General features: G+C 41.1%; 1 protein-coding gene across 1 annotated transcript in view; it reads right to left on the bottom strand.

The window, feature by feature from the left end:
- Positions 1-23,357, bottom strand: part of fat3b (FAT atypical cadherin 3b) — an 81,650-nt gene that overhangs the window by 44,724 nt on the left and 13,569 nt on the right. Inside the window, exons 5-19 of the mRNA XM_073478836.1 lie at positions 22,733-22,931; positions 15,751-15,812; positions 12,826-13,140; positions 10,431-10,641; positions 8,489-8,560; positions 6,139-6,275; positions 5,272-5,547; positions 3,671-3,881; positions 3,286-3,500; positions 2,931-3,089; positions 1,621-1,742; positions 1,277-1,459; positions 1,056-1,170; positions 680-961; positions 217-567 (exon numbers count right to left, since the gene is read on the bottom strand). Coding sequence (XP_073334937.1) covers positions 217-567; positions 680-961; positions 1,056-1,170; positions 1,277-1,459; positions 1,621-1,742; positions 2,931-3,089; positions 3,286-3,500; positions 3,671-3,881; positions 5,272-5,547; positions 6,139-6,275; positions 8,489-8,560; positions 10,431-10,641; positions 12,826-13,140; positions 15,751-15,812; positions 22,733-22,931 — 2,910 coding nt within the window. The remainder of the gene's footprint in view (positions 1-216; positions 568-679; positions 962-1,055; positions 1,171-1,276; positions 1,460-1,620; positions 1,743-2,930; positions 3,090-3,285; positions 3,501-3,670; positions 3,882-5,271; positions 5,548-6,138; positions 6,276-8,488; positions 8,561-10,430; positions 10,642-12,825; positions 13,141-15,750; positions 15,813-22,732; positions 22,932-23,357) is intronic.

Genomic DNA, 23,357 nt, shown 5'->3' on the forward strand with positions numbered 1-23,357 from the left:
ACGCACAAGAATATAAACGGGTATGAATGAGTGAATTAGCTGCTTCACGAAACAAAATAAACAAACATTATTTTGTAACTTAACAGACTAAAATGAGGAGACATGCACAGTAACTAACAAGAAAACATGAGTCTAAGTTATATTTTAAGTGTAAGTGGAAAATAAGTTTAAAAAAAACAAACAAAACACTGTGCAAACACACTTTTACACACCCACCTGAACTTGCACAGTCACCCTGGCAACCCTCAGTATCTCATCCTCTCTGCTGACCTCCACCACCAGCTCGTAACTACTTTTCTCCTCCCGGTCAAAAGCTACACCGGTGGTGAGAACGACTCCACAGGTGGGTCTAATCGTGAAGCGCCCGCCAGGGTTCAGCAGAGTGTATTTAAGCGGCTCATTGAGGCGGTGGCCGATGGTGTTGACCACAGTCACTAAAGTGACATTGGGCACGTTCTCTGGGATGGAGGCGGAATAGACCGGGAAGGTGAAGAGCAGGCCGCTGTCTATAGCTTCTCTGACGAGCACTGTGACTGACGCCATGCTGGAGAAACGTCCATCCCATACCTTAAGAAAAACAAAAACAGAAATCTTTCTGGGCAGAGCAGAGAGGGAAAGGCTGATGCATTGGATGCGATTCTGGCTTTAGAGAAAACATGTGTCATGCCCAATTTCTTACCTTTACATTAAAGCGGTAACGGTCTTTATTGAGGTTCTGATTAACAACAGTCACAACTCCAGTGTAGCGACCCACAGAGAAGTTCTCCACATTGCTGTCCACCAGGGAGTAAAGTAGCTGGGGGGTGATGGACTTGTCAGGGTTCAGGGCGAGGTCGGAGGTCATATCGGGGTCTAAAGCCTCAACCCTGAGGACCTCCACTCCCACGTAGGTCGGCAGGAGGAGCACTGTCTCGTAAATGTCCTGTGATAACTTCGGAGGCGAGTCGTTGATGTTGATCACCTAAGACAGTAAAAATAATGCCCACAAATGAATCAAAGTGAGTCAAGAATGATTTGTGAGGCAGTGGAAGCTGATTCATCTGTTATTTACTTGCCTTTATAAGCACCTCTGCTGGGCTCTCAGCACTTCGAGAAGGCTGTCCACTGTCTCGAACATGAACCCGGAAGAAGAACTCGGTGAAGGTCTCATAGTCCAGACTGGCAATTGTTCTAAAATTTAAGAGCCATTGCGTTAAGAAGAAACATATTTTTTTATCAAGAAATAATGACATAAATCAGACATCATCAATAGTGATGTAGTTGGTGTGGGTTCTACCGAATCGATCCAGTCCCGGAGTCCACGCTGAAAAACATACGGGCGGTCTCGTCTAGGATCTGGAACACTAACAGGGAGTTGTGATTGCGGTCCCTGTCGGTCGCCCTGATGACCAGAGGGTTTCCATCCTCTCCCAGGACCACACTGTTGACAGGAGCAGCCTCACTGATTGCTCCCACATACCTGTTGAGGTAAAAAAAAATAAAAGGACACTGCTGTAAAAGAGGAGAGCTACACTTGAATCACTCCAGAAAATTACACGTCCTCAGCACTCGACACGGCTCAGTGAACAGCACAGGAGCATGTCAGGGCCAAAGCTCCTCTCTTATGACCAGAGCTGATACCTGATTTGTTGGAAGACAGGTGGGCTATCATTGACATCCCCCACCTGGACGATGACAGTGGTGCTAGACTCCACTCCAGCCATGCTCAGGGCATGCACCACCAGGAAATAGGATGTTTTTTGCTGCCAAAGCAAAGAAATGCAAAACAAAAAATTCAGTGTGCATACATATTGTGTTCTAAATATTCAGATTAGTTATTTAAAGGGTAATTCCACTCATTTTACACATTAAAGTGTGTTTTACAGTTCTTGGGGGGTGATATAAGACTGTTGTGCATGTAATCTGATAAATTGCCTCCAGTGGGTAAGTTGCATTGTGGGCAATGTAGGTGCCAGGTTTTGAAAAGCAGTCCACAAGTCGAGCATTACACTCCAATAACACTGATGGACTCATTATCAGATGGGGTTTTTTTTTTCATCAATTCTTTTACATTTGTTATGCACCTTATGTGTGTTCTTATGCTTGCCTGGTTAAACCTGCTTTTATTTCAATCCTGCCTTACTATGCACATGTGTCTTTAATGCATATGTCTGCACATTGGAGGAATACCTTTTTGCTTTTAACGCTGCTATATAAATTAAGTAATACAAATAAAACAAATAAATGTCCTGAGTTCAATTGTTCACTCAATTAAAAGGATTATCAGAAAAAAATACTAAAAAATGGATGAATATTTGGATGAATATTGCTGCTGCATTGGTGCGTATGTTGCATTTTTCTGCTGTAGATGTTTAAGGTTGAGCTCATTTTAACTAGTCTATATACTGTTGGTAGTTTAATCTACAACAATGCATTGCATTCTATAAGAGCATCATAAGTTTGTAGTGTCGCTGTACTGTGAGAACCACAGATCTCTAACTTTCAAAACTGCAAAACTCAAGCCTGTTTTCAGCTTTATGATAATGCACTTTCCTGCTCATCCAAGAGGGTTTTTAATACTTAATAGAGAATTTACTAAACCCATAAAGGAACACTTCATCCTCCAGTTTATCATTAACATTAAAAAAATCAACACATTTGGAGAAACATGGTTTTAACTGGATAGGACGGATATAAAAAATTGAGCCGACGGACAAATATAGTGGAGTATTGAAGTACAATATTTGCATATAAGATGTTGTGTACATTTACATATAAGGTTGCATAAAATTGAGATACTCAAGTGAAGTACAAGCACCTCAACTTTGAATGTAATTATGCTATTTGAATAAATGTATACGAGTGGAGGCATTCAACTCAACAATGAGGCAGATTTGGCAGATTGTATAAATTTTCATGCCCACTACTTCAAAAGGTAAGGATTAACGAACCTCAAAGTCAAGTAGTTTGCGCGTGCTGATCACACCGGTGTGGTGGTTGATGAAGAAGCAGTGCTCCTCGTTGCCCCGGGTGATATCATAAATGAGTGCTGAGCGGCTGAGGGCACTAACGGTGGTCACGTGTGTTCCAATAGTGCTGTTCTCCATTATCTGTAAATACAAAGACAGTGGTGTTGAAATTTTAGCCTCTTTGTTGAGTTATGTGCACGATTAAATTCATGATATTCACCTACTGTATATCTGTCAAGAGATTTACCATCCATCCCTCCCTCCCATCTCCCTGCCTTTTTTTATTACAGCTATTTCTTCCTTCCCGCACCTCTCCCACATGCACCTCTCTCTTTACCTCAGCCTGGTACTCATTCTGAGAGAATTTTGGCTTGGAGAAGTCGGAGAGTATCAAAGAGATGCGGACAGAAGCTGTGGCCATTAACGGAGGAAATCCACTGTCTGTGACACGCACAGTGAGGGTGTAAAAGCCCACAGAGGTGAGGTCCAGGTCCCTGGCAATGAAGATAAGGCCGGTGGCATTATCAATGCCAAACACACCAGCAGTGTTACCTGAAAGTAGCAGAAAGGTTACAGACATCATTACTGGAAAATGCGAATCCCAATTTGTTTTCCTCTGACAAAGCATTTAAAAGCCAGTCACATCTCAAACCTCCATTTAAAACACAAGATAATAGAGTCATTAAACTAATAAATGTCTTTATTTTCAGATAACATCACACCTGCTTCCATAGTATAGGTGAGTTGCCCATTAATCCCATTGTCTTTGTCTAAGGCTGTCACTTGCAGTACAGAAGTGCCTCTGGGAGAAGACTCATAGGCCACAGCATCATAAACTGTGCTGGTGAAGTAGGGGATGTTATCATTGGAGTCCTCCACCGCCACCAGGATACGAGCCAGGTCACGGTTAAATGGGAACTCCTGATCCTTGACCTGGGGCGAGATAAGAGATGAATATGCGATGAGATAGAATATTAGAGCGATGAGTATTAATTTTGGAATATGCTTCCAGGTGAGTTTAAAACTTCGGCAAAGACTTTAATTCTTTTTCCCGTGATGCTAAATTTTGAGCGACCAGTCATGGTGACATTAATTTGACTCAGACTTTTAGACATAATGAGCTGTAATTTTATAGCTGTACTGGAAGAATGTGCGGGTGTTCACAGCATTTGTTGATGTGTGCTCGTAGATCTTGTCTGTATAATTGTCAGCGTGATGCAGACTTTGTAATTGTGTCGCATGTAAATGGTTTTAGGGTCTGGCGATTTTTCTGTGTAACTCCCCCAGGACTGTAGATGGAAATTAGCTCCTAGCTACATCTGGCATAATAATCTGTTCTCATTTTGAGATTAAAGGGACAGTTCACTCTGAAAATCAAAAATGCATATTTTGTGCTTTTACCTGTAGTGCTATTTATCCTTCTAGATTATTTTGGTGTGAGTTGCCAAATTTTGGAGAACAGGGACATCTGTCTTCCCTTGAATATAATGGAACTAGATGCCACTCAGCTTGTGGTGCTCAAAGTGACAAAAAAATACATCTGAAAAATGCAACAGCAAAAACAGAAATCATGACCCGGTTACGCGAGACAATCCATAGACCTTATTCCATGTTGGAACTATTTTCTTTCTGCTATTTACACCAAGCAACCGCATCACCACGCAGAAGGAAGCGTGCATTAACTCATGGACGAGAGGCGAGCATCGTAAACATTAATGGTGTCCTCCTCGGCTGAGATGTAACGTTAGCTAAGCTTAGTTAGCTTAGTTAGCTAGCCTCTTGTCAATGAGTAGATGCACACTTTCTGCACGGTGATACGGTTGCTGGGTGAAGTTAGTAGAAAGAAAATACTTCTACTCATTGACGAGAGGCTAGTTAACCATGCTAACTAAGCTTAGCTAATGTTTCAGATGCACGCTTCCTTCTGCGTGGTGATTTGGTTGGTGGTTGAAAGAAAATAATTCCTATGAATTCCTCATCTGTGGGTCGAGTAACAGTAACAAGGTCATGATTTCCAAATGTATGTTTTGTGTGCTTAAAGCACCACAAGCTGATTGCCATCTAGTTCCATTATATTCGAGAGAAGGCAGACACCTCTTCAGCCAATATCTCCAAAACTCTTTTGCGGTGAACTGTCCCTTTAATGTACTTTTTTTTGTGCATGGTCCTCACTAAATTAATTTTAACAATAATATAAATGAGATAAATGAAAGAAATTGGCTAAAATCAAGCGAGGCATGCACAGCTGCAGAGAATATATATAGAGTATAACATCAAACGCAGCACACACAGAAACATATTTCGTCCTTGTCTCCCTTATTACCATGATAGTGAGGATGTGCTGTGTCCTGGCCTCGTAGTCCAGCCTGTCTGCAGTGTAGACGACCCCCGTGCCTGGATTCACCCGGAACAGTCTCATACTGGCCGGGTCTACGCTGCCGTAGATGGAGAAGCTCAGACGGGCACGCTCGTCCATGTCTGAGGCTCTAACCCGCAGCAGCTCCATGTCGACCGGCACGTCCTCTGAGACGCTGACATCATAAGCCGGCTGTGAGAAGACTGGGGGGTTGTCGTTGCTGTCTTGTATGCGGATGAACACCTGAGTGACAAAGAGACAGGATTGGAGTTTGAAAAGTCAAAGGTAGGCACGGAGTAGAAGTGTGCTCAGTATATTATCCCTTAAGATAAAAGCTGTGGTGGAGAGCTAGCTTTGGTGACTGATAATATATAAGGCTGGTGGTATACCCCTTGAATTTTTCACCTGAAAGGTGGAGATAGAACAGTATTTACACTAGCTCTCTATAGAATGATTGTAGTATTTTTTCAAGCAGGACAGGGTGTTTTCCAAGAGGGATGTGGACAATTTCTTCCATCTATAGGAACACTTGACCTTTATTTCCCCTAGCTAATCCCATTAATCTACGGATATCAAGGATTTCCCTTACAAGGCAGACCTAGTAGGCCAGCCAAGACAGCAGGAGCACAGGAAATGTCAAAGACGGAGCAACAAAAAGCAGATTTCATAGTCAGCAAGAGATAATTTCAGAAAAAGGAAGTGCGAGCGTAGGAAGGAGGAAAGCTGTGAGTAAACAGCTCCCCCAGGAAGAGGTAACAATAATTTAATTTGATGTGGGTCTGAAGTGTGCAAGAAGCAGCGCCAGTGCATAACAAATCAAAAGTGTGTGTGTACCTGCGCTGTGGCAAAGTTGGTCCCATCTGTCACCTGCACAGTCATGTTGTACACCGACTGCACCTCAGCATCCAGGGGCTTGGCCACGACTAGAGTCCCCACCCCCACCTGAAGGTCAAACTGCATGTCAAAGCTCCCTGCAATCACACACACACACACGTAGTTCACACAGAGTTTCAGTCATTTCGTATTCATTTTGCGTGCTAAACTCAGGTGCTCTAAGTTATTACTGTGTAATTGTTTTGGCCATGTGCCTACGTCTGGAGCTGGAGGGTCTGTGAAATAAAATGAACTGAAATGCAATGCAATGTAGCACCGAACCCACTTGGCAGCCTGAGAGCTGTTAACAGCCACACAAACATCTGTCTTATCACTCCAAAACACAACCCATCTCGGAGATCAAAAAAACGTACAGCCGGGTCTTTTCCACGGGCGGTGAGTGTACAGTTTAGAGGCTTAATGTTTGATTAGAGCGGGGGAGAGGATTGATACGTGTTAGGTATTCAGTGCCATCCTTCGTCTCATTCCAGTTTCTCTCTCGAGATATCTGGGAGCCTGAGCTCTCCTCAGCATATGAATACTGATTGGGCATTTTTCACGGGCCCACTGATGCGTGTTGAGTCAGAGCAAACCACGGGGATTCGTTTTCTCTTTTTTTTCCTCGCTGTTTTTTTTCTAGAGGAGAGGTTGGTCAATATTACACTGCAATCTCACAGCTTCAAGAAAAAACAGAAATCACAGCCTGTAGTCTCAAATTGAAAGAGGTACCATTTGTTTCCTGTCTGTTAGAGGCGCCTCGAGGGGGTCTGATCAGCAGTTAGTTTCAGTATTTTTGGTAGCAGTCATATTTTGCACACATATAGCGCTACAAAAGAAAACAGCTAACAGCTGAAAGTAAACAGCTAAGTTATACAGTACGTTAGTTTTGAGAAATGTATGGGCAGAAATGTTTTAATTAATGTTCTGTTAAAAAGCCAATCATTTATGCTCCATTTTACACATTGTTTTTAATTACTCACCTAGTTTTTGTCTCATTTCGAGATAACAGCCCTAACAGCTGTCAGCACATAAATGGCAGGTTTAACTAATGAGCTAAAGGCACCCTGTGGAGTTTTGGATCATTACCGGTGCTTTAGACCAATTCTTTTGAGTGGGTCCCACATTGACTCCAACCCAAAAGATACAGAGATAAAGTAATACTGTATATCTCTTGAAGAAATCAACTATTGCGTTAACATTAGTAACACAGTACCAGACTTTTCTTTTCCCCAATTGCAAGTAGTGATGCACGATATATATCGAGCCGATGAATTCTCAGCCTGATATTGGGTCATTTAGATTATCGATTATACATCGGCATCGGCGAAATTATAGGTGATAATATGAGCCCATAATATAAGCTTTTCATCCTTGATTTAACAAACACAACATTTACAAACACTGATACAGTAGGTGGCAGCACGCTCCAGTAAAGTTAGTTTGCAATCCGTCAATAAACACAGAAAAGAAGAAGAAGACTGGACAATTCATTAATTTATTGTAAAAATTAGTGTCAGATTAATCAATAATGAACACTAGAATGGCACTCAGCAGACTGCAAACCTCTGCCAAGGCCCAGCAGTCCCCTTTTGTACCCGCTCATGGAAACCAGCCACCTGAATATGCCAGATTTTCTTTCATTAAGATCCATGAAATATTACCTGAGAAGTTAACACAAATGCCCAATCTCCCAATGTTACAGAAAGAGAGTAAAAGTTCCTGGACCCATTCTTTTATTCAATAATAATGGGGTCTGTTCTAGGCTAGACCCACCATCCATCCAAGTTTTGTGGAAATCTGTTCAGTAGGTTTTGTGTAATCCTGCTGACAATCCAACAAACCAACAAATGGACACAGGTGAAAACATAACCTCCTTGGTGGAGGTAATAATCAGAAACTGCAGAAAGATCATCAGGCAGAATAATTTAAAAACTTAAGTAGCATCACTACCTTGAAATCACCAACTTTGTGAAACAAGTGATTGTACAAATTACACTACTACATGGGCTCGAGAGAACCTGTCTGTAAACACAGTTTGTTTATACACGATTGCATTCTGGGTTTTTTTACGTTACAATTTTGGGGGGAATTGGGGTGATAGCAGCAAAGTGGCTGAACTAAAGCTAGGAACCTGTCCTGCCGGGGCAGAGATAAAAAACTACTGCTGTCTGACGAGAATCCCTTTTCAGGCTCAGATCAATCAACACTGCCTTTGGCTAAACAAGGTGCTGATACTCTAAACCGCGTTTTTCTGAATTCCTTCTGACCTGGGGCATTTAAGAGGTGTGGCAAATTGGGTTTTTGACCAGACCTGTGTCAAGGGAGCAGTTTCTTCCACACGCATTCTGAGGAATGTAGAACATTTCTCTGGCCAGGCGTCCGCCTGAACGGTGAGAGAAAAAAAAGAAAGAGAAAGAGATAATATTAATATTTAGGGAGTAAAGGATCTTCCTTTGATGAAAGGTCTGCATCATCTGCAGCACTCTGCACAGTCGACCTCTTGACGTCTCCCACCATTATGTGAATTAAGAAATAATGTGAGTGGACTTCTCATCTGAATACTTTAGCAGAGTGTGGGAAATGTGATTCATTCGTGGCTGACACTGGAGTCGAGTTCTTAAAGTTTGAAAAGATAATCACCAGGCTTTCACTTTTTGGGGAAAAAAATATGTAAAATATTAATGAGCTTTTCTTGCACAATTACTCCTCTGATATCAACAGTACGAGAGGAACAGGCAAAACGTGGCGCATTTGCATTTTCTGTATCTTTGATATGCGTCTCTGAAAAAGAATAGTCAACTAATAATCAACTCTTTTTCACATTAATATCTGAGTAAGGGAGCTGTAATCAGAACAGCTGAGTAGCAATCAATAATGAGCGATTCACTGATTATCCTTTCAGAGACTTGAATCAAGGGGCAAGCCGGAGCCAGTTGTAAAGGGGCAGACATGTATAGAACCACACTGCTCCTCAGAAGATTCATTGTTTCCACCGGAGCCCGAGCAGCAGCCGAAGACAATTTTTATTGTCCTTTGTTTGCCAGCTTGCTTTTAGCAAAATAAACCACACAGAAGTGAAATGTTTTATATAGACAATGCACTTTTGCCTGTCCACAATTAATCTCAATGACAGAAGGTGTCAGTGGCCTTTAGATTTTAACAAGCTAATTTGGATTATGACAAATATCCACAACAGTTATCCTTATAAAACTCTCCAGCACTGAGAAGTAACAAAGACTGAAATATTGTTGTGCAGGTCCGTGAGGAAGCCTGCACTTTGAATCAAGTTTATACTGCAGGGTGTGAAGTATATCACTTCCATGTTTTGCTCCTGGATCATCCAGGACAGGTCTGACCCACAAAGACAAATAACATCTCTCAAACGCATTTTCACCATTGTCCAGCAAGCAGAAGGATTTATCAGTTCAATTAAAATTCAAACTACTTCATCCCTCAAGGAGCAATTCAATCTCTTGTCCTCACAATTGTTCATAAATCTGATGGCTTTCTGAATAAAACCAAATTGTCTTTTTAAATACATCAATTAAATCATTTGGATAGCAGCTTTAAAAGATAAATTCACCTAACAATGAAAATGTAGTCATTATCTACTCACAATGCCAAGTAGATGTCGAGGGAAGCTGTGTGGTCCAAAAAACTTTTGAGCTTCACATCAAAATAGTGTTGCAGCGAACAAAAAAACCCAACATAAAATGGCTCCATACAGCTCGTCGGGTGTAATCCAAGTATACAGATTGATTTGAAAAGACATTTTTTTACACCCTTCTTAAAGCCGAAATCTTCACTATAGCTGCTAAGCTAAAAGCTTTAGCATGCATCCCGTCTGAAGCGGGTGCACAAGCTGGACCTCATGCTGAGGGTGTAAATAACATACATGGATTATGCTGGATGAGTTGTATGGACCCATTTCATGTCCCCATCTACTTCAGTTATTTAGGACAATGCTGCCAAGCTGTTTTGCTGTGAAGCTCCAGAAATGTTTTATGGACTACGAAACCTCACCCAACTTACAACTGGCAAGAGAGTGAGTAGATAATGACAACATTTTCTTTTGGTGTGAACTTATCCTTTAAATGCAATATAAATATATAAGAAATGACAAGAATATTGTAGCTAATTTTTGCGGCCTGGCTTTTTTAATACTAGCAAAAAGCAAAAGTCCTGGATACATGCACTTGAATGAACTTCACAGCACAAGAAAACTCTGAATATGAATATGTAAATTTTCCTACCGATTATATTGAACCAGACAGGTGTTGTCGACTGGCTGACAGCAACTACTCCCACCGGCTGAGCTACAGCAGCTGTCTCCGAAACAGAGAAATTATAGGCCCTCTGGGTGAATAGCAGGGGCAGAGGAGAGGGGACAGGTTTGCGAATCCACTCTACATGGAGCTTGACAGTAGACCATAATGGGGGATCACCACCATCCTCCGCCTTTATCTAGGAGAGGGAGCAATGTTGAGAAACCTCACATTCAGCTAACAGATCCAGGAGCCCATGCATCAATCATTTGGGAATTTAAGCAAAACGCTGAAACAGTGATAGACAGGAGTGGAAAACAGAACATTTCACAGATAAAAAGGACAAAATCTACTGTAAGTTGGATTTACCTTTACATGGATCTGTTGTTAGGATGTAAATGTTAGTATGTTTAGGGGAAGTCAACATCAAGAACACATTAGAACTCTAGCCTCTCTACTTTGCACAGATTTTTTAAAAATCTATACAGAAAAGATCTTTACTCATCTTCCCTGCACTGACATGTCACCTGCATTTACTTACACCAACACTCAGTGACAACATCTCATGCATAAATAATACTTTTACTAACCTCAAAACTGATTTCAGCTAATAAACTTTAATGGCATGTCTGTCCCTGCCTGACTTCAATTAACTCGCTCTGCTTTTCACACATCAAATAGGAAAAGTATTGACTAAAATAAATCAACAAAATCTTTGGAGGAACTTGTGTGAAACTAGAAGGGCACTCTTGAGAGCTCAGACCTCCACCAAGGCCAAAGCCTGCAAGGAAAAACACTGAATATATGAAGATATATTTGCAAAATGTATTACGTCAAAGCATATTTGTGCTGTCTCAGCAGTGCATTTATTATATTAGCCATTCATCTAATGGTCCAAAATGGGAGCTCGGCTACCAGGGGAGCACAGGAGCTTTGGACCGGGATAGGCTGGGGCTAACAGTTAGCATGCTATTTCAGTAGATATCCTACAACACAATACATAGACATCAAATCTTCAAAACTGTTAGGCCTATTTCTTCAAAGTCTATTAATAATTTGTGTTCTTTTTTGAGTGTTTTCAACTAAAGTTCTTACATATTGAGCCTTTCAATTTGCATATAGAAACAAACCTTATAATCACTATTTATAATTATAATGATATGTGTGCATTAACGTTTTCATAGCCACACCTTAGTTTGAGAAAGAACTGCATTGTTACAATTGTGCCGGTGTTACAACTGGTGCTCCATGGTGACTGCTCTCTGTATGAAGTTTAAAGAACTAACTGTGTTCCCCCAGAGGATTATCGGTACCCATAAATGTGGATTGCAAAATGGAGTCATTGTATTTCCATAACTGGCTGTTTTTACACTATTTAACTAGTAAAAAAATTTGCACAAAAATTCATCACAAAAATGTTTTGTGTATCTGCGCTGTGATTTGGATCCACTCCAAATTTGGATTCTTCCTTGACCTTGACCTTGACTTGGCAGTGGTTGCTCACTGAACACCAGGGCCTGTGAGCCAAATACATTATTTGATCCGCTATTTACTTAGAGAATAATATTACCCCTGAAAATAGACACATGGTTTAAGGTGAGAGGATTGGTGAGTATGTTGTCACAGGAAAAAGCTGCTTCCACAATTCAACTACCAGCTCTTGTCCACTGAAACTCCAGGGGCACATGGGCAGACAAATTAATCAGTGAATAAGATGCATGAGAGAAATCAGTCCCAATCAGTGCAAATCACTTATCAATCCGTGCGGTGCATATGTAAAAAGGGGCTGGAGCAGGCTGAATACATTGTTAGAATTTGATTCACAAAAACTGCAATTTGTGCTTGTGTTTGGGGCAAGTGCCATCTCATCAAAAATAATATGCATTTTTGAAAAATAATATGCATTTTTGAAAAATAATATGCATTTTTGATGCCCATAAACACAACTTCAGTTGTGCCACTCAACCCACCTTGGCACTTTTGCCTTCATTGGCTTTGGAAATACAAAAGCGTACAAGCTAAATTGGGCTTGTATCTGATGAAAAATTCACAATGTGGCTCCATTTGCTGCTGTCAAATGTTCAAGTGCATGAAAGCAGAGCCCGATGAACCAATGGAGGCCCAGCTGGCTATGAAATTAGTTGTAACAGGAAACAGGACGTGTAAAGGCAGCGCAGGAAAGAGAGAAGCACTGTGCCTGAAAGAGGTCACAGTATTATCCCTCGTGAGACCATCTGTGATTGAGACTATAGATTTGTTGTCATGTTTGCCATGTTGCTAAAGAGTGCTGTATTTTAGCTGAAAACACTCACTCACTCACACAACAGCACTGAAATAAAAAAATATCTTGACCCTGTATAAAAACCTTGTATATGAAACTCACAGTGAGGATATCATAGCTTCCTGCTGTCACCATCTTCTTTGACGACACCATCGCAGTCCTTGGGTCAATACTGAACTTCTCATCTTCATTACCATCAACGATGCTGTACGTGATGTTGCCATTTGCTCCAAGGTCCCGGTCATAAGCAAAGACACGGTAGACCGGTTCACCGCGTTTGTTGCGGTCTCGCTCAGTCAAGCTGATGCGGTAGGTGACCTCTGGGAAAGTGGGCGGGTTGTCGTTCTCGTCCTCGATGTGAACTATGACCCACACGGTAGACTGGCGGGTGGTCACTGGGCCATCTATAACTGTTACCTGAGGAAAACACACACAGTGTGTGAGCACACATACAATAAAACACATATATATTAGTCATGGGGATGCATCATTGTGTCTTGAACCTGTTTTGATCATATATTTTATTGCAACTTACTAAAATACCTCCAATACTAGACTACAGAAATGTTACAAATGAATTTGTTCTTACATTTATTAACATCTTAAAGATGCAAAGATTGACCACGTGTCGAACATCACTCCAAACAAATATGGGGCAGCATACCACAATGGTAACCGCCAACAACTGCTCACTATACACTTTGCTGTTGCTATTTTTGGCTGCAGCTACTAGCTGCTGTTAGCTAGTTAGCTCAGTTAGCCGTGCAGCCAGTGGCCCTCGGCCCATCGATTGCTGGTGTTCACACTGTAGGCAATAGACCATATTCACATGGTGGCCATTTTCCTCTGGCGTCACACTCAGACTGCTGGGAACATGTCATGCTGCTGTGTTCCAGGTTGCAGGTCATATAAACATTAGCTATCTGACAAATAGTTATCATTTCACCACTCCCTGATCGATCAGCAACTGAAAGGATGATGGATAGCGAAAATCTGGAAGGATATCGGGCCATGTTTTAATGTAGAACAACATATTTGATAACCTAACGTTACAATTCAACCACTTCCTTGCTAACATTACCGTTTGATTACATCGAGTGCGTTTCACATCCAGGCTTAAATAGTAGTAGAGTAGAGATAGAGTAATAGAGTCCAAGAGGTTTGTTGATATTTTAGAATTAATTTACACCTTTCCTATCGTATCATATTATGCTATCAAACAGTAATGTTTGCTAGGAGCTGGTTGCATGCTAATGAATGTTGGGATACCAAAAATGTTGTTTTACCTTGATATATTACCCGATGTCTCACCCCATTTTCATTATCCATTGTTTTTTCAGTTGCTGATCACGTAAAAAGCAGTGAAATTATGACATTTTGTCAGATTCCTGACGTTAAAGGATTTTCAATCTGAAACACAGTGATACAATATTTGAGCTTCCCACCCTAAGCGCGATATCAGAGGAAAGATCAGATCAGGACCAAACACAGTCTGTGAGACTATCAGATGCTAGTTTGACGAAAGGAAATACAGGCCTCTAACTCCAGGGATCAGAAGACACAGCAGGAGGGGACAGGATAGAGTGAAGTGCTGGTGATTGTTTAAAAAGCAGGAAAAAGGTTTTATTCAAAAGTTTTTGTCAAATTTGAAACAATTGGGTTTTATAATGAGTTCACAAGATAATTTGGAAACTTGGATTCAGAAGGTGTACAGTTGTATTATCTGTTTAATAAGGAAAATAGGTGGGAGAAAATTTCATTTTTGTCTTTTATGACTGTAAAAGCTAATTAAGCTTGTGAACTGGAGAGAACTTGTTCCTCATACATCTCCCAGCTGAAACTATGGGGCGCTATACTATCGGGGTACGATACTTTTGAGGTACAAAATGGGATTACGAGACGTTAGCATGCCAGCTTGAGTAGATTTCTCTTCGACATAATAAATAGACCTCTTAGTCACAACATCTTCACATTCTGTTGATAATGTTAGATCAGTTCTTGAACGTTTTAAAATAAAAAAGTGGCCATAATTTGAATGTTGACTCTTTAAATCTTGGCTCCCACTGTGTCACCTGGCGCAGGACCACGTGGGGCTCACGGGAAATCTCTTTCTATTATCGATTCCCTGGAGGCAGAGGTCTGATCACTGATCAATTGACTCAGATCAGGGTGAACACCATCGTTGCCAGCCTGACTGCCCACTAGACTATTAATTACAAACAGAGAGCAGAGACTGGCAGGCGGAGCAGTGGGTGGCATGCATGGACTGGCATTTCTATTGAAATCTCAGGACAGAACAGGACGATGCACCAACAAAGACTTCTCTGACCCCAATTTTAAGCTCCTTATAGGTGTGAATGATTAAGTGTATGATGCTGTCAGATGCAGGCTTCTTCTTACAAGTTTTGCTGCTTTTATTTCGCAGTGTGTTGTCATACGCTGGGGTCTTATTAAGTACTAGAGCTGAACAAAGTAGTCCAAAGAGCTATTGAGTCTAGACAAGTCAATTGGCAATACAGAGACAAAACACCAAGATGCAATACTGGGGGTCAACCGTGGGTTATTTCATTCCATTTTATAGGAGGGCAAAGTGCTTGTTAGATTCAGCAGCATTTAATAAGTTGTAAGAAAGGTGCAGGGAAGTAGAAGTTTGCTCATGTCTCAAAAGTCAAGAATCTCTGATTATCAGGTTCATCTGCATGCAGAGCAGCAGGAGCAACAGAAATGGTAATCACAGAGCTATCTGTATGCCTAGTGTCTGTGCTTATCAAATGCTGAGCAGACCAACTCCTCTCCTCCCTGTTCCCATCCTGAGTGGAGTAGATAACCAATGATGAATGATTACATTTAGAAAATCCTAAACCTGGGGCCCAAAACTACAACCATTCATCACAGTTTATGGCGCCTTGAGGACCTGCCAGCGTTGTCCTCTACCCTGTCTCTGTTAATAGTGGGCTGTGGCAGGTGGCAGGGCCAGATAAATAATAATACTATAAAGCCATGAACAATGCTCAGCGTTTTCTATACCTCTAAGAAGTGTTCCGCCTGTTGTTCTCGGTCCAGCTTCCTCGCCGTTGTGGTGATTAGCCCTAAAATCACAAAAGAGCAGCTTTAGATTAAACAAACACAGAAAATTGCTGGTAAAGATCTGATACAGTTTTGACAAATAGTTTGCAGTTTACAAAGTTTACAAATAACAAAGCCAAAATAATTTCCTATGAGAAGTTCTTCCACATTAAAAAGCTGAGTGCATGTGAACACCCACTGCCATACAGCTGAGAAAATATAGCCTGCAGCCTTGGCAGCGACGATGGCATTTGGCACGTGTTCATATGGCACCGTATAGCTGAGGGTCATTCAGTTGGCCAGCATGCCACCAGGCCAGTGGGAAGGGAGTGAGGCTATTGATAATAGCTTTGATCGAACCAGATTATTCAGATGATAGACGGAAACTCTAGCAGGGTGCGCTGGAGATCACAGACAAACACAGCTCCATTTTCCCCCTGATGATTCATGTTCTCTCTTTTAATTTCAGTGTTTTCTTCTATTGTCATTTGCTTGGATCTCACTTGTCATTGTACAACTGCAGAAATTACCCCCCACACACAGACACAGTTTGTGTCAATCAATCTGTAATAGCTGGATTTAGTCTGTATAAACTTTGTGAGCTAAACAGATCAAAAGTTCGCCAGAAATGATTCTGGCTAAAAGGGAAGGCAGGGGGAAATCCATAAGCAGATTCAACCCATTATATGACAGTTTTACAATAATGTAAGCAGGCTTTCATTTTCCAGCTGAAATAGTTGTTGTTGATCATATTCCCTGAACACTATTAAGCATCTCATGAGAGCCTTAAAACCCAGTAAAATGGGCACATTTGTTACGGCCTGGTGATCTTTTTTTACACACGAATACAAATGCACAGCAAAATGCCCTGATAAAAACGCAGCAAAAGTGCCCACTTGGGGTGCCCCGGGAGCTCAGCTGGTAGAATGCTTATCCCATGTGCAGAGGCCCTGTCCTCACTGCAGCAGCCCAGGGTTTGAGTCCGACCTGCGGCCCTTTGCTGCGTGTCATCCCCCTTTCTCTCATCCCAATTCCAGTCATATAAGATGCGAAGGTAACACAATAAAAATGAACCAGATAAACATTATTATTGTTAAAAGGGAATAGTAATAATGATAATATTAATACATCCATACACACATGGGTACATGCAGAGATAAAAACAAGCATACTTGTATATCCTTAATTTATTCCTGTGGATTTCTGAGGACTGTGTACACTGAATGTGCTAGAATGGTGATAATGCGTTTTGTTTTCGGTGTAATGAAGCGTTGCATTGAAGTGGGATTATTTTGGATGGTTGGAAAGTCAACACTCAATGGGCGGACTAACGGTGTGCACGCACACTCACACTCACACACTCTCGTGCCTGCGCATACCACAGAGTCACCTTGAGCTTGCTACGCAGGCTAACTTCAATTAAGCAAATTAGGAGTAAATCTAGAGCAGCGGTCACAAGCTGCAAGAGGGAGGCTGTAGGGGGGGAGGTGGGGCTTGTTCAGCAGAACACGGCACCACTAACAACTCTGATAAAAATCAATGATCTACAGCTCGAAGCACATCTGCAGTTGGACAATCTAGAGTTTTAATTGGACGTGAGGATGAATAAATTAAAAATCCCCACCCACACCTTCACAGAAAATGTATGTCATGGTCCAGTGGCCTGTTTCAAAACTTTAGACTTCTCCTTTTTCCAATAAAATACTGTCAATTTATAGTCTGCTTCTTTGCTATGTCAGGGGAATATCTCTGATATGCTTTCTAACTGGGGCATGAATAAAACTACAACCCTGAGATTTCAAAATTCCTCCTTTTTGTTCAGTGTTGATCATGAGTATTGACTCAAACACGTACAATTGATTTGTTAATATTCTGGTGGTGCGACAAAACCAATACAATCCAACAGTGGATTGTGAAAAAGGTCACCATGACTCCATGATGGCACTCAGCAAACATACATGCTTTTATAAGAAGCACTTCATCTAACACCCTGTGTCAACACTTATCTGCTCTGTTTTCATCCCCCAAAGGAGGTAGGCTTCACTCACACACCCAGAGACAAACAGACAGCACTGTAAGCTGTCACAGCACATTTACACACTTTGCACTCATTCAAAGTTTTGCTTTGATTCATTGTGGGAATTGATGCAGTACCTCAAACCCATCAAACTGACACATCCAGAGTGAACTTGAAAAATGCATTACTTTGAACCACCCCGAACCGAGTTTTGAAAAACAATTTGAAACTTGAAGGGTTTTTGCCGGCAGTTCAGGTCACAGTGTGGCTGACAGCTGCTTCATGAAAGCAAATCAATCAGCTGGCTTTTGTTTATTCATCTACCCAATAAAATCACGGCGGTGCATGGAAAGTTTTGGGTAAACAGCTAGGTGTGATTCATATTGAATGCATTTCTCATTATCAAAATCACAGACTGACAATGTCAGTCACATTGCTGTGAAACTTAAGGTAAAGATGCATTCAAATTCACACTTTTTCTAAAACAGTAGAATAGAGTACATCCACTGAAAAGTCCACAATTTTCATGTTATTTATTGGGATTCAATAAGCTGGTGGAAGCGACCCTGGAGTGTGACCTCTGAGAGAAAAGACTGCAAGAAACATTAAAAAACCAATTGCTCAGAAAGTTCATTCATCACAGCGTGAACAAGATAGTCATCAATATGAGTTCCCTTGTACAGGATTAATGAGGAACAGATAAGAAAATAATGTGGGTCTTTGACAGAGACAGACAGCAGGGCTCAGATGGCCGAAAACTCTCCCCTGTGACACACACATACTGTACGTGCAGACACATACAAAAGTGCGCTCTCTCACACACACACAAAGGCAAATTATTTTTATACAGCTGTGTGTCGTGGTTCACACAGAGACATGAACACATGCGGGTACACACTCCACAGAGCGTCATCCTCTTCATCGACCCAGAGCTGCTCTCTCTAACACACTGCTGTAACCAACTAATAGATTAAAATAGATTAGATTCCCTCTCTCTCTTTCACACATGAATCATACGTAGGACAGTTGGATGTGTGAACAGTATTTGTAATGAACTCTTGCAACTGTATGAATGACACAGATGCATCAACACAGACACAGTAATGATTGCTACAGCTAAGAGATATATGACCCGAATCATATTTTACTTTCAGAGAGTTCAGAGCAAGTTTACACTTTAATGAGTTAGTGAGGACCAATGAGTCTCTACTGGGATCAATATAAGCCTTGTCACTCTGCTTCAGTCCAGTCCACTTCCATAATGTCAATATTTCCGTATGATTCTGTAATGCAACAGGCATATTCATGGTACACACCAGGGTTGCCCAAAGTGGGGGTGCCCACCAGTTGGATTTGGCACATTTCTAGAGGGAAAACAATTAATTAAAACATTTAAATGTAATTCTTTTTAGCTAAAAATATGAATACCACTAAAATAATTGTCAATCCTAATTATTAATGACCTTTAATAACCTGAGCATAGCAGGCAGAGTGACCCTTCGCACAGGAAGTCAATCAATTAAAGATATATAATCTGTAATATTTCCGCATTTAAAACATAAAAAAAAAATAACTAGACCTGCATTCATACAACAATGTTGTGAAAACAATCCTCGTGCACATATGGATCTGCAAAAATGATCGAAAACGCCGTAGTATGCATGCCAGGCCAGTAGGTGCCGGCGGGACTTCTCAATTAAACACCACTGAATAACACCATGCACCTGCGCAGGAATGATTTCTTCAGCAGTCTGGTGAACCATCACATCAAAGAAATGGTGCAGCAATTCTACACTTTGCTGGAGGAACATTGATAAACTCAGTGGAGTCAGCAGCACGAAGAAAGCTCGATAGTACGCCATTGTTCTTGTTGTCCTCCTCCTACTATAGCTAAGAGGCTAAAAAATGTAATACACGTGCATGAAGCAACGTTGTGTCATCACAGTTTTCACAGGAATTGCGTTTTGCCAGTTTACACGATGACAGGAAGGGTGGTGTTTTCAGACCCCCCGAAAATGCTGTTGTCGTGTGAACCAACCACCAAAACGCAGCAAAAGTTTACTGTTTCATGCAAAAACCATTGTCATGTAATGACCCCATTACTGAGTTGTGTACCCACAATTCCTAAATGTTTCAAACAATGTTTCAACTCAGAAAAATACACATTTTTTTTCAAGGTAATGGTGAACTTCATTTGGTCGCCTGTTTCTATACCTGCCTGGGAAACATCAAATGAGAGAGTGAGCAGAGAAGGCGGCAAAAACACCTCTAAATGTAACACGAATAAGACTTAAATACATCACCTCATCCGTTAACATTTCTGCCTGAGTTACGATTTTCAATACCGGTAATGGTGGTTGTTCAACAATCAACTCCCATGATCCCTAAATTCATCAAACTACGTCTTTTGTTTTAATTGTTTTGATTGAGAGACCCCTAGCAGCAATACTGTGCGATTCAGGGAACTCGGGATGCAAGCACCATTTTGCATGTCAACAATACAATACAACAGGTGTTTGCTTTTGGCACGTGACCCACCATTACATTTCAGCTTTGGCCCTATGAGAGAAATATTTTCGTCACACCTGCCATACAGGAACAGAGGAAAAGAAATGGAAATACCCACCACAAACAGACTAAACATGTGACAGCACACTGTTAGGGAATTCCTTCTACTATAAGCTTGATAACTGACGGGCTGCATGCTAAATATAGGTCAGTTTTTGATCATTACATTGACATTTCTTTGAATCCGGATACCGGTCCCTGTAACAGTGGAAATTTGCCTTTTGTTGTTTACCGAAACACTCATCATTTAATCTAGGCCAGAGACAGAATAGACTTCAGAATTTTCTGTTTCTTCAGGATTTGAATAAAACATTTCACCTCTTCAATAATTCTTTAATGGAAGCTTCAAGCAAAGCTTGTTCTGAGAATGCACAGGGCCTCCCTAGACTTCAAACCTGACAGCCCAAACTGAAAAATCATCCGAATTGATTTGCTTTAGTGATGCTGGTATTCATGCACGGATATAATGATAATTCTACTAATTTTCCAATGTGGACATTGTGTCAAAAATAATAAATACTTGATAAATACAAGAAGATCTTGAAATTATTTAGTAGAAGATCAAGACTGTGAAAAGCATGGGATCAAAACAGGCTCTGACGGGGATCCTGCCTCTTACACAGGGTCTTAAAGACCAGAGTTTGTTGTGAGATGATATTCAGCTCACACGTTGCCGCTGTAAATCATTTTTGTGAGCCTGTTAAAAAGTGTATGAGGAATTCAAGTGTGTGACTGTCTAAAAAAAAAAAAGATTTTACAAGCACATAAAATTCACAGATGTGTAGAAAAGATTTGTGCCTCTAGAAACATTCTGAGAACAAAACACATGCTCTCAACTGTGAAGTCACACAGACAGTCTAAAAAAAATGAATAAGAGACTTAAGTGAATATCTTGGCAGTGCTGAAAAGCAAGAAAAACTGTGTAAAATTAAAGCGCAAAGTCTGTTTACAGTAAGACTGCATAGTGGTTGAAGCCAAATCCCCCAAATTTAAGCTGTCAGTGGTCAAGTTGCATTGTGGATGTTGTAGGCGCCTGGTTTTGAGAAATGTGTGAAATAAAAACAACATTAACTCTGGTTCTGCTGCCTCGATTATGCTAATTTCTTCAACTGGCCAATCATAAATCCAACGATGCTACACTGTAGAAGTGCAGGAGTACACACATTCTTCTTCCTTTTTAAAACCTAGTGTCTCCATTACCCACAATACTGATCACTGGAGGCAATGTATTACATACAAAGATTGCATGCAGCTTCCTCTAGAGCCACAAAAGGCTACTACTACTTTTTTGGCATATGTAGTACTATTTCCCAAGGCCTGTAAACACACCTCAATATGGAAAATTGGTGGAGTTACCCTTTAAGTCCTCAAAAACAAATCGTACCACCAAAAGGAGGCTACATACAAAAATACTGGCAAATTTGGTTTGAACTGAGGTCCGCCTATCATCAGGCAGATAGCTAATCATGATTTGGGGGAATGAGGTGGCACTTGGGGTGGCCAAGCAGATTTCAACCCCTGGATACACCACTGGTACTTGTTAAATTACAAGGATAGAGACACGACAGGAACAGAGTGCAAATGTTTCACTCTCAGTCACCTTTTTTTTTTTTACACATTCGCAGGCTTTAATTTCTCATGCAGTACTTTCCCACAGGCTCAAGAGAGGTAATATACAACCGCAGGCTGTCTGAGCATCAATTCACAAGCTCAGACACTTTAAGACCCTGTCTTGATCCCAAAGTAGTTCCAAATCCAAGCAAATACTCCTGAAACCTTTAGCCAACTTCCGCTTCCATTTTCCCTTTTTCACTTTTTAAAACCGACTGAGAAAAGCATGTTTTTATTTGTGTCACCATATATTTACAGAATGCGCAGAAATAAACCATTTGACCCTCCTTCAGGGAACAAAAGTAATGGGAAAGAAAATTGCTCTGACTGTAAATTCCTTCATGATTAGAAGATATTCACCCACACACTGGCTTAATAAAAAACTAACTACACTAATATCCTCAAGTACACTGCAAAGAGCTTTCGCCCCTGAAGAAGACTGGAAGCAAAATTCAGTTAAGCGAGCGCTGAAGATTGTCGGGGCGGCTCATCCGTGTCCTAGATGTTTGATTGTGTGGGCACAAAAGTCTTTTTAATTTGTTGTGTGGGAACCAAAGGCTTTTATTGAAAGAACGCGGAGTAGGAGGTGCATGATGAAAGAAAATCTCAGTCATTTCGGAGGCATGTAAACATATCAACACAAAAAGATTGAACTAATTATGCTATTAGTCTGCAACATAATACTGCCAATTATGTTACCAAGGCAGTTTAATTATTAAGAATTGTGTCGCTGTTCCCGAGTGTCACCTGTTTTGGGGTTGATAGAGAAGAAATTCTGCGGGTTGCCAGCAGTGATGCGATAACTCAGACGACTGGGCGTGGCGGTGAGGTCAGGGTCCTGTGCCTGGATGCGGATGACTGACACATCCTTCGGGGAGTTCTCCATGACGGCTGGGTGGTAGATAGGATCCGAGGTGAGGGGAGCATTATCATTGACATCTTCTACCTGAGAGAGAAATAAGGGAGAAGGCAAGGAAGAGGAAGAGGGAGAGATAAAAGGGAGAGAGGGAGAGAAGGCAAGGGGTTAGGAACAAGCAGTGTTATATCAATATTAACATTTTATCTACGTTGGATCTAAATTGGCCAACAGATGAGCTGATAAAACCATTTAAATCAGCATATATGGTAATATTACACTGTGAGGAAAATCTGTCTGCAGATTTCAGTATCTTTGTTAATCAACGGCTCATGAACTGCAGCGTGGACCGAGCCCGGACTGATCCGTTATCAATCACAAAATGGAAATTTATTCACCAGAAAATGTCAGAGATGTCACACTTTAAATGCACTGCAAATTAATTTCCCCTTCTTACAGCATAGATCTGGAATATTTATGGCAAACACAGCGTTGATTGAGTGTTTGCTGCGAGGC

This window comes from Pagrus major, chromosome 13, assembly GCF_040436345.1.
Source record: "Pagrus major chromosome 13, Pma_NU_1.0".
In the NCBI taxonomy this organism is placed as follows: Eukaryota; Metazoa; Chordata; class Actinopteri; order Spariformes; family Sparidae; genus Pagrus; species Pagrus major.